The sequence below is a fragment of the Heloderma suspectum genome, chromosome 5, assembly GCF_057233095.1.
Source record: "Heloderma suspectum isolate Gila_16-S chromosome 5, 16-S_ref, whole genome shotgun sequence".
NCBI lineage: Eukaryota > Metazoa > Chordata > Lepidosauria > Squamata > Helodermatidae > Heloderma > Heloderma suspectum.
This window is the reverse complement of record NC_139462.1, coordinates 164,567,501-164,579,086: the sequence shown is the minus strand read 5'-3', so window position 1 is coordinate 164,579,086 and position 11,586 is coordinate 164,567,501. Positions and strand designations below refer to the sequence as shown.

The 11,586-nt window shown below is 43.1% G+C and overlaps 1 protein-coding gene across 1 annotated transcript in view; it reads left to right on the top strand.

The window, feature by feature from the left end:
- The first annotated feature begins 505 nt into the window (after positions 1-505).
- The window catches only part of ATP2C1 (ATPase secretory pathway Ca2+ transporting 1), a 58,699-nt gene continuing 47,618 nt past the window's right edge, over positions 506-11,586 (top strand). Inside the window, exons 1-3 of the mRNA XM_084858200.1 lie at positions 506-688; positions 1,433-1,619; positions 9,683-9,793. Coding sequence (XP_084714326.1) covers positions 1,614-1,619; positions 9,683-9,793 — 117 coding nt within the window. The 5' untranslated portion in view covers positions 506-688; positions 1,433-1,613. The remainder of the gene's footprint in view (positions 689-1,432; positions 1,620-9,682; positions 9,794-11,586) is intronic.

Sequence of the window (11,586 nt, the reverse complement as noted above, 5' to 3'; positions counted from 1 at the left end):
GTTTCCTATACGGCGATTGCCAGAGGATCACCGGGGTGGGGTGGGGTGGGGTGGGGTGGGGTGGGGTGGCCGTGTGTGCGCGCGCGCGCGCGTTCACTTGACAGCCCGTTTTCAACCCAACCCTATGCACGTTTACCTGGAGGAATGCCCCACTGAACAGAATGGGGTTCCTTCCCTCGCAAACAGAGAGAGAGACAGAAAGGCTGACCTCGGCTGCGTTTAGAGACCAGCGCCGTGCGAACAGACGGCCCCTATGGCCGCCCACCCTCCTGCCCTTACCGAGCCGGGCGCTTGCCTCCCCCTCCCGCTTCTCGTCCTCAAGCGCAGAACAGGCTGCCGCGGCGGGGAGCGGGCGCTGAGCGCGAGCGGCAGCTGAGGGCCGCCCCCCGTCGCCGGGCCTGGGCTGGCGGCGCGCGTCTCTCCGCAGGCGCATGCGCGCTGGCTTTGGTGTGTGCCTCCCCCCCTCCCCTCCAGGCCCTTCCGCTCCGTGCCCGCTGTTGCCAGCGGAAGTGAATTGGGGCGCTGAGAGGCGAGAGAGACCGAGCGAGCCTGGCACGGGACGGAGAAGGGGAGCATGCGCCTGGGCCCCCGCTGCTGCTGCTGCTGCTGCTGCTGCTAGGAACTCGAGCCCGGGAAGCCAGGGCTGCGAAGGGTGTGGGGGCGTTGGAAGGAGGAGGCGCCTCGCTCGGTAAGCCGGGCGAATTGCGGGCTGGGTGGGGGCGTGCATGAGGAGGCAAAAGGTGGGCGCCGGGAGCGGTGGGGATGCGGCGCACGAGGAACGGCCGTGCCCCAGAGCGCGGGGCGTGAGGTCCGACCCCTCGCAAGGTGCTGCTGCGTCTGGCGAAACGGAGCGGGGAGTACGAAGACGCGCTGTTGCCCCCCCGCCCCATACTTAAGAATTTCCCACCCGCACCCAAGAGAGATTCTTGCAGTGCACCAGCGTTGTCTTTCCCTCCCCTCTCTTACCTGCCCCCTCCTCCCCCCGAATTGTTTCGCTTTTCTCCCCCCCCCCCCCATGTGTGTATCCGGGGTGTACCGTAGCAACAGGCTTGGGATGTCGGGAGGGAGGGTGGCGGGCGCTGAGGATTGTGCGAGGGAAGAGCTGACAGGTGTCAAGACGAGGGAGCGATCAAGTGGGGAGCATGCTGGGAAGGGAGGGACTGTGGCAGGGCTCTTCGAGTTCCAGGGAAGCGCCCGGCTTTTAGCAGGCATCGCTCCCCTGCTGGTGGTTCTTTGGTCAAATCTCTCCTTTCTTTCCCTCCTGTTCTGTTTTATGGAGCTGCTGGGGTTACACATCGTTTACCTTTGGATAGGGGTGGGGAGGGTGGCTTCCAGCCGGCTACATCTATATAGGTATGTGTGCTGAGATGGCCAAAAAATGGTGGCGTTTTTGCGTGTATTCTATTTCTTTCTCTTTCCTTTTTCTTGCTAGCTCTACACCACTTTCCCCCTCCTCACGGATGTTGCTGTATTTGGGGGCAGTGGGAACAAAGCAACTGCCTGGAATATAGGGATCCTTCTGCACTGTACTTCTCAGCCCCAAGCCCAGGGCTGCTGTTTGCTGTCACTAAAGTCTTTGTAACCATCAATCCAAGTGCGGTTTCGATGGAAAAATGAAGGTAAATATCTTGGCAAAGTAATTGCATTTGGGGCTTGAGTGTAGGATGATGATTGCTTTAAAAAAAGCACCAGCTTGCATGATCCTTGAGGTACAGGGTTGCTTTGGAGACTCTGCATGGTGCTGGAGGAACTTGTTTTAGGCTGGTGGACCTTTGTTGTGCAGCAATTTCATCTTAAATTGTATAAATTGTGGCACTTTACCTGAACTAAAATCTTGTTGATGCAGTGATGGTGGTTTTGTTTCTTAAGAAGTGAGGAACTCTGTGTATAATCCCATATCAGATCAGTTGACTGTAATTGGTAATGAAGAGATTAAAAAACTTAAGTTAGTCATACCTTTCTTGTTCAGGAAAGGTTCCTCCTGTGCAAGCCCCGGGTCATTACTGACCCCTAGAGGGATGCTGCTTGCACTGGCGTTTTCATGGCCGACTGTAGCAGGGTGGTTTGCCATTGCCTTCCCCAGTCCTGACTACCTTTCCCCCAGCAATCTGGGTACTCATTTTACCGACCTCGGAAGGATGGAAGGCTGAGTCGACCTGAGCCGGCTACCCGAGACCCAGCTTCGGCTGGGATCGAACTCAGGTCGTGGAGATTGCAAAATACTGCCACCTACCACTCTGCGCCACACGAGGCTCTTTCTTGTTCAGGTAGGTGCTAAATAAAGCAGGGACTCATTAAAGGCGTATTGATTAAAATTGGGTTGATTGTTCACACATTTCACTGTTCCAGTTATGAGAAACTTTGAAAATATAGAAATATAGTTGACTCCTCCTAACTATTGAAAGCTCTTACTTATCTCAAGCCCTGAATTCTATTATTCCTGAACTTGTAGCTATCCCTTTTTTTAGTTGGAAGTTCAGAGAAAAAACAGTTAATAGAAATCTGAAACTGCAAAATCAAGATGAACTACGTTAATTGGAAATAGTCATATGGGAATAATGCTTTATAAATCTGAAAGTGCTTTCTTCACACTGATCTCATAGCTGATTCTGTGCTAATTGCTTTTACTATCACTAGGCTTCAGAAATACTAAATGGTCCCATGTATCAGTTTTAAGTCTGATATTGATGCTCATGCTACAAATGAATGCTTAATTGCTAGGTTTAAAACAACAACAACATTTAATCAGTACCTATATTCTCCCCTCCCTCTCACAAGGTGAACAGCTGCTGGGAAAGGACTAGGAAAGTGGCCTGAGGGAAGGGGTTAAACTCCACCCCCACCCCTCCTGCATAGATCAAACTGGAAGATCTAATCATGTACTCTAGCCCAAAGGCTGTGCTATGTACACCTATTTGGCAATTAGGCCCCACTGAACTCAGTAGGATTTATTTCTGAGTAACTATTTATGGGATTGTACTACACTTTTCCAGAAGTGTTCTTCTTCCAATCTTGTCATATCCATTGGATGTAAAATATCTTAGTGCTGAGAAATTAGGCCCATACTTATGGCTACTTGTACACCTTCCATTCCACACTGTAGTGCTGTTACTGTTTCTCACAAAGAAATATTTTTAGTATGAATGGAACTGGAAGTCCTGTAGCACTGGTTTGGACTGCATTTTGTTCCTGCAATCTTGATATAAAAAACTAGTTTACAACAAATGTGATTTTAAAATAAAATCAGAGGCTGTTTGCTTAGAAGGGGCTTCTAGGTAATAGGGGAAGCTGCCCAGTTGCAGAAGAATCAGCATGCAATCAATTTCTCTTTCATTTTGCACTATTTAAATGCATCACTAAGGCCTTTCTTGGGGAAGAGTTTGATGAGTTATAGTCAATGCAATGTGTTAGTGTGTACATCTTCACATTTTTTAAAACAATGTGAATCTACAGCTGCTGTTAACCAGTTAGCAACCACTGGTCCATTGGGCATACTTTCACAACTGCTGTAATGAAGGTATTCAACAAAAGATCCTAGGGTGTCTCTACACCTCCAGTTTATTGTATATTCATGATTGGCCACTCACTGAACTGTGTGGATCCATTACATGATGTTGTCATCATCCAGTCATTATCCCACCATTTCCACCCACCTATCTCATGTTTTCCTTTAACGGAAAAAATGTTGTATTTTTCCAAATATGCACAAATGAAACGCCATGACCTCCCCGTGTATTTCTCTCCTAGTGTGAATGAACCACTGTGTGTTGGTGGCCGTGGGTGGTTGTTTTGGGTTATTGGGGGCAAACAATAAGAAATCTGAAGCCTTGGAAACAAAACAGTTGTTACTAGCCCATACCTTCCTGCCCATACATCAATCTCTGGCTAGAAAATAATTAGATGTAAAATGAACTCTTATGAAATAAAAATTGTAGTTGAAAGCCAGTAACTTTCCTATCTCTGCTAAAAGATGTATATATAATTTTTCCAACTTCGCTATCATTTCATAAGGGAGCTTCTTCCCAGTTCCTTTGTAGCAAGGAACAAAAGTACTTGAGAATAAAATAATGCAAAAATGGTGATAGTTATTTTTAAAATTAAAATGTTACGGGAAAAGAGCAGTTGCAGCTATATTTATAGTTTGTGCCTTGCACTGATATTTTTCTGTATAGTCTGACTAATTTGATATTAATTATCAATTTTAGCTTATCAGTTCAGTTGCTGTATCCGTAACATACACAACAAAGCTTTATTACATTATCTCTTCATTATAAAGCATCAGAGAGAATGTTTAAAGACTGGATCAAACTCAGCAGGTTGTCATGTACTCTCTTTGGATTGACACTGAGCAGGCTGAGAAACAATGCAGAACTACTTAACTCACTTTAGAACAAGTACAGAACCTCAGGCCCGGGAGGTCAAATCCAGCCATCCTGGGGTCCCACTCTCGCCCTCCTGGGTTCTCCAGATAGCCATGCCCCCAACCACTGATGTTTGGGTCCTAGCTTTAGTCCAGTTATTCCCCATTATAAAAGTTTGAAATGCTTCTTCTAAAGCTTAGTTACTGGCACTAAGAACTTTAAGCTACAGTATGCTGGTATGATTGAAATTTTGGCACCACCTTATTTGCTTTTAGGCCCACCCATGCTGGTATGATTTTGGCCCCACCCTTTTTGCTTTTAGGCCCACCCATGACTGAATGTGTCTCTCCCCCCCCCCCCCCGAGCTTCTCCAGAATTCAGCCCTTGGGTTGAAAGAGGTTCAGAACCCCTGCTTTAGAATACAGCTGTCTTGTCTCAGTCTGGCATAGCAAATCATTCACCTAAATCTTTTTGGTATCTTCAGTATTAGTGGCAATGTGAGAGACCAAGGCTGATGCTGAATTATGTACATTTCAGCCTCTCAGTATTATTTTGTTTGAATTCTTGTACTTTATCAAATTTAAAATGTTCAGAATGGTATTGTTTCAATCCACTAGTGGAGATCCATGTATGGATGTGGACTTGTGTGTGTGCAGCTGGTGCAAGTGAGATGTGCACCTGCCTGGCTCAACTGAAATAGCTGGATGTATCTCTTAAAATGGATTGGAATCTTCATCGCCATCCAGGGCTATTAGCTGCACATAAAGGATAGGGAAAGGGGCTGTAAATCAGTGCTGGAGCACATGCTTTGCACGTAGAAGGTCCCAGAATCAATCTGGCACCTCCAGGTAGGGCTGGAAAAACTCCTGCCTGAAACCCTGGAGAGCCACTGCCAGTCAGTGTTAATGACACTAGGCTAGATGGACCAATGGTCTGACCCTGTATAAAGCAGCTTCCTATGTTCCTATGAGAGTGCACGATTAGAGGTGAGCAGGACTAATATTTGTTGCCCAAAACAACAGTTCAGCCTTCTTTTTATACATTATATTGAGATTTCACAGACGGACCGGGAGCAATCCTATGTGAATCAATGGTCCAGAACTGGCTGCTGGACTCCATATAGGATGTGCTGTACCAGCATTTCCAACCTCCCTGCCCCGCCCCCAGGAACGCCCTGTTTTTGCTGCTCCACGCTGCTCTTACGAGCGCGGAGTGTGGGGCCGATCTGCGCTTCCTACAAGATGATGCGGGAGGGGGTGGGGGTTAGTTCTCCAGGAACCGACCTATCCTATGGCCATCTAGCCACAGTCAGGGTTTCCCCTTTTGCCTACTGACTACTCCAAAAGCCAAATCAACACTCAGACAAAAGGGCTGCTTTCCAAGGCTTTAATCCCATTTATCCTAATGAGGCATACAGATGCTAATTGCTTGAGACTCAGAGAAACTACAGAGGAACAGCCATCTAGGGGTTCGAAGGGTTAGTACGTCAGTTGATCTCCATTTGAGAAAAGGGCGGCAATTCTCTGAACTTAAGGGGTGGGAGGGGAAGATCTCCCCCTCTCCCGTGATGCTTCTGGGTGCAGCTGTTGACGTCGAGCCAATCGGGCTGAGTGCCGAAGCTCAGCCCCGGTGGTCTCTCGCTTGTGCCTGCGTCTGCACCTCGAGTCTAAAAGTTCAGGTTGTCCCTCCCTTTCCACGCCTGGTTCGCTGCCACTCCCAGGGACATGAGAAGGGGGGGCTCCTCCTCCAGCTGCGCCTCTGAAGTTTGGGAAAGTTCCTGCCCCACGAGTTGCCTCTCTTCCTCAGAATCAAAGCTGCTTTGGGACTCTATGGGCTCAGATAAAACCCTGACAGCCACTGACTAGCGGCCATAGGATTGCACCATTAATTGCAATATTGTTACCAGATTGATTTGGTGTCTAGATGCAATTCCAAAAAACTAAATACACAAGGTCAAAATGAAGAAATAACTTAAGACAACATAGCTAACTAGAAGGAGATTACTTTCAGAGTGCTTCAGATTGTCTTTTCAGAGTATAGCTGCAGATGTTGCTATACAATGTTGTGTGAAACTGGCTATGACAGATTAGCACTGACTGTTCTTTATACTGTAAATATAGTAATTGAAATGTAGACAAATCTGTCACCCAATGTAAGCTTATCTGCTGATGGTGTAAACTTTCAAATTTTTGCCACTATTTAACACTTGATGTGTTCTGCTGATCCAGTTTAATTAGATTTTTAAAAAATGTTTGCATCCTGCTTTTCTCCACTGATCTGACAACCCTGTGAGTTAAAGTGAAAAATGCCAAGAGGCACCCAGTGAGCTCCTTTTTTATTCATCCAACTCAAATGAATGTTTTAAAGTTTTCATTTAAAAAATGGTTAATACATACAGTACATTGTTCAGCATTCTCAGATAAGCCCATCAGTTATTCAGTAGGATACATTATTTCTCAATAGGATACATTATTTTTCTTGCAAACATTAATGGTCGATATTTGGGGTTATGTTTAGTCATCCATCTTGGGCTGATTTTTGTGTCTGAGCCAGGTCTCGCTGTGTGTGCCCCAAGACAGGAGGCTAGAGAGAGTAGAGTCTTCTCTGTGTTGGCACTGCATGGAAAAGAACTCTCTAAAGAGGTTTACATGAACTAGCCATTTTTAATCTTTCAGGAAGCTGGTTAAGACCTCTTTATTCCAGCAAGCGTTTAATGGTGTCTGATTCTTTTAGACTTCTTGCTTTCATACATTTAATACATTTATTATTTTATAACATTGGGATAATGGTGGTTTTGCTGTCTTTTATGAACTGTGCATGGCTTTGATTATGCATTTGTCTGGAAAACTAATGGGTAGAAAGGCGGTATATAATGAATAATATTGTAGAGCTTTTGCTTTAATGTTTTTCCCCATGCCATTGTAGCGCTGAGGGATGGATCAGAGTTGTTTTTCCTTGTGTATCATAAGAAAGATGTGGAAAATGCTCAGTAGACAGCTACTGAGGTTTGAAAAGCAAATATAGTGTCTCAAACTATCAAAGGGTCCAGGTTAAGATAATGGAGAACTACCTGACTATAAAGTATCTATATTTAGTTCAGTGTCCTGAAATAAGGGAATACAGTGCAGACATTTTGCTGGTTAAAAGTTAATAGAACACTGTGGACAAATAACCTTAATGGAGTTGGGGGTCCACCATGCTGGGCTTCCTCCCCATCTTACCCATCTATCTCAGTGGTGCTGAAAGACATTGCTGTCACAGCTAGGAAGAGCTACTGCTGCTTGCTCACAACCTGCCTCTAGAATCTTATTGACCCAATATCATTTCCAGGTCTAGCTCCTGAATGGCACTAAGACAGGGGCAATATGTGGTGCATGGATAATGTGTTTCTTGCTGCCCCGATGAATTATTTTAAAAACAAAATGATGCTCTGTGGTGGCTACGGAGCTTTAAAAGGGCCAGATTTAGTTTGCAAACAAGCTATATTTAATCCTTTCAGTGCTACTGTGTGCTATAGAGTGGTTTGCCACTGAATTTCAGTGGGAAACAAACTTTTTAAAAAAATCCCAGTGTGGCCTGCAGGGCAGGGGTCTGGGTGTTGAAAATGATCCACAGACCCCCATAGTCGCACACCCCTGCACCAAGATAAGCTGTGGAGTGGAACACACATACATGCACACTCAGATGATAAAGGTTTATAACATTAGTCATGGTTCGGATAAAGTGGATAGAGATTTCCCTCCTCACCAACATTCCCATTATACTAGCACTTACATTCACTCCAGTTCACATGACATCGTGGGTTTTCATGGGTTAAATAACCAAAGTGACGTACGGTGCATGCTAGGTGTGTGCGACTGCCATTCTGAATATGCAACCCGTGACCAGGGTGATCGAGGTTTGCACCGTGTTGTGGAAACCCAGCCATCATGGATTATTTGAGGGTTAAACAACCCTTGCATAGCCCTCAGTTAGTTAGTAAGTAAATAAATAAAATATAAAAAATAAAGTAGGTCTTCATTAAAGGTCTGCGTTTCAGTGGTAATTCTAGCTATGTTGATGAAGGCTGTAATCTAGATAACCTCATATGTGGCATCAGGAGCTGGCAGTGAAGGTCTAATGCTGTCTCTGAGCTCATCTAAATGGGCTCTTAGAGTTGTGGTCATGGTCTTCTTGCTGTAAATGTAAATTATTCTTCTCCCAATTGCTCTTCAGGAGGCTCTTGGGGAGATGCATGTGCTACATAGCAATAGCTTCTCCATAGCATTTTATTTGGTAGGAGTGGAAGATTAATAAGTGTGGTAATGGGGCAGTTGATCTAGAAAGAAAAAAAGCTGCTCGTTTTCTCCAGTTATGAGGCCATAACACAGAGCCTGAAATTCAGTTTAAAATATGGCTGTGTTGCTTTTACTAAGTTATGTTTATCAGTTTAAAAACAAACTCACAGAGTTCTCTAAAACATGATTTAAGAGCCTCTTTATGCCACTGTTATTTACCCAGTTCTCATGCTTGCTCTGTGTAAACACCTTGACGTAGTTTGCACATTCTCGTGCAGTACATCATTTGTATGAGCACATGTTGCTTACAGGTTTGGAATCTTCATGAGCCTTAAATACATTCTGCTTTCCTGAGCTGTCTGTTACTCAGTGAATGTCTATGGAATAACTGAATGTGTGTAAAAACACTTTTTTAGTGCATATTCTCAGTGTGCACTGGTACATCTGTGAGTAGCTTGTTCATCTGTGCTGCTCTGATTTAGGGTGCCATTGTTGAGTGTAGTGCACTCAGTAAGTGTAAAAATTTGTTCCATGTCTGTTGACATTGCACTGTGCTGGTTTAAAATTCTGTTTTATGTGTGAACCTGTAAAAGGGCTGGGTGTGGGGAGGAGGAAGAGAAGAGAGTGTAATGAGAGAAGGGCAGTGAACTGTCATGACTGCTTCTCCTTGTTTAGCCATTAACAATAATGAGCAACAGGATTATGTATATATGTAATCATTAGGATCCATTAATTGGGACATTCATTTCTATTTAATGATGTAGGAATGACTAGCTGGAATGTAAATTTAATTTATTATATGATATAGGTTGTCTGGGATACAATTTTAATTTTTGTATGTGTATTCTGAACAGTTGCACAATATATAAGAACATATTTTTTTATTCTTGAGAAATGGCTTAAACTGTCAATACTTGTCTGTTGGACACATGACTGAAAGTGGCATTAGCTTTCATTTTCCTGGATATTATTTCTTTGTAACTTATTGAGGAGGGAGGGGGAGAATGTACAGTCTGGTGATCTGTATAGCTCCTTGTTTTTTAGGTTGCACGTTTTCAGCAACTGCCTAATGATGATAATGAAATAATGATTCCTGTCCTGACTTCCAAAAAAGCAAGTGAATTACCAGTTGATGAAGTTGCAAGCATTCTTCAGGTAAGTAATGACAATGGATGTTTAAATAAAACATTTCTTTAACATTCTTAAGTATTTATTAAATTCAAAAGTCTGATCAATGAATAATTACTAGCTATTACTTAACCTACTGCTTTTTGATTCTCAAATAGTACTTTGGCATACTAGAAGTTACACAAAATTTCAGTTTATAGTTTATTGATAAATAAACTAGGCCTGCTCTCTGCAACTCCCTACCACTTCAAATTAGGCGGGCAGCAACCCTTCTGGGTTTTCGGCACCTACTGAAAATATACCTATTCTAACAGGCTTTCTGAGGAAGGTAGTTTTGTCTTCTGTATGAAGACTTGTTTTGTACGTTGCTTAGATGTCTTTAATGTAAACAATTCATAAATATTATTAAATAAATAAATAAATAAATAAATAAATAAATGTCGACCTAGGCTGCATTTATATTAAGTATTTGCATTATATGTAAATATAAGCATACACAATTTGGGGTTCCATGGGTAATGGGTTTAGTGTTACCAAAGGAACCATGAAGGCTTTTCTAAATAGACTTGCTCGACATTAGCTTTTAAGTGGACTAAATAACAAAATGTCTGGTTAATTATTTTTTCTTGCTACTCTAACAACCTGGATTATTAGTTTGTTCAAGTATTATTAAAACCAGATTTTGAAGTAATTTAATCATAACACTTTGGAAGAAAGTTTCTTTGTCAAACGTGTATAATTAAACTGTTTGGCTTTGGAAACTTTTTATTATAATGTTCCTTCTTAGAAGCATGTGTAATTAAATAGGGATGTTCAAATGATCAAATAATACGTTTTGTAGCTCGTAACACTCAACTTGTTGTCTTGGCGAATTATCACCTATTTCTCTAGTAGCATTTTAAAACAAGACAAATGTTGAGGTCATTTCCAGTTGAGTAAATATTCTCAAATGTGCATGATATAGTGGCGAGGAAAAGTTTGTGAACCCTAATGCTGATTACAGAAATTCCATAGTTTTACCATGCTAGCCTTTGTGAATCAAAACCTGTCCTTTTATAAATATCTAATAGGGTTTATATTAAACAATTCCATGTCTTGTGAAATAAAACAATGTATAAATTAGGCAAACAATGAATACTTAACGGTGAGGGTATGTGCAAAAATAAGTGAACCCCTGGTTGCATCAGCTCAGTTAAAGGAAATAATTAGAATCAGTTATTTAAGTAATTAGGTAGATCTTCAGGGGTGAGTTTGGGAGGCCCCACCTTATAAAAGGATCAGAAACTTTGTGAGTTTGGTCTTCACCATACGGTTGTGTGGAAACATGTCATGCCACGATCAAAAGACATCTCTGAGGACTTCAGAAAAGCAGTTATTGCTGCTCTTGAGTCTAGAAAGGGTTACAAAAACATTTCTAAGGACTTGGGGCTCCATCAATCAGCTGTCAGACAGATAGTCTGCAAATGGAGAAGGTTCAAGACCACAGTCACTCTACCCAGGAGCAGTTGTCCTACCAAAATTTCCCCAAGATTTTGTCCTACCAAAATCTCTCCAAGAACAAACTGGCGCATCACCCAGGAAGTCAAAAAGAACCCAGAGTAACATCCAAGGATCTGCAGGCTGCTCTGGCCTTGGCTAATCTGAGTGTTCATGACTCAACGATCAGAAAAAGACTGAACAAAAATGGTGTTCATGGGAGGATAGCCAGGAATAAACTACTGCTCTCTAAAAAGAACATTGCTGCTTGTCTGAAGTTTGCTAAAGGTCACATAAATGATCCCCAAGACTTCTGGAACAATGTTCTCTGGACAGACAAGTCA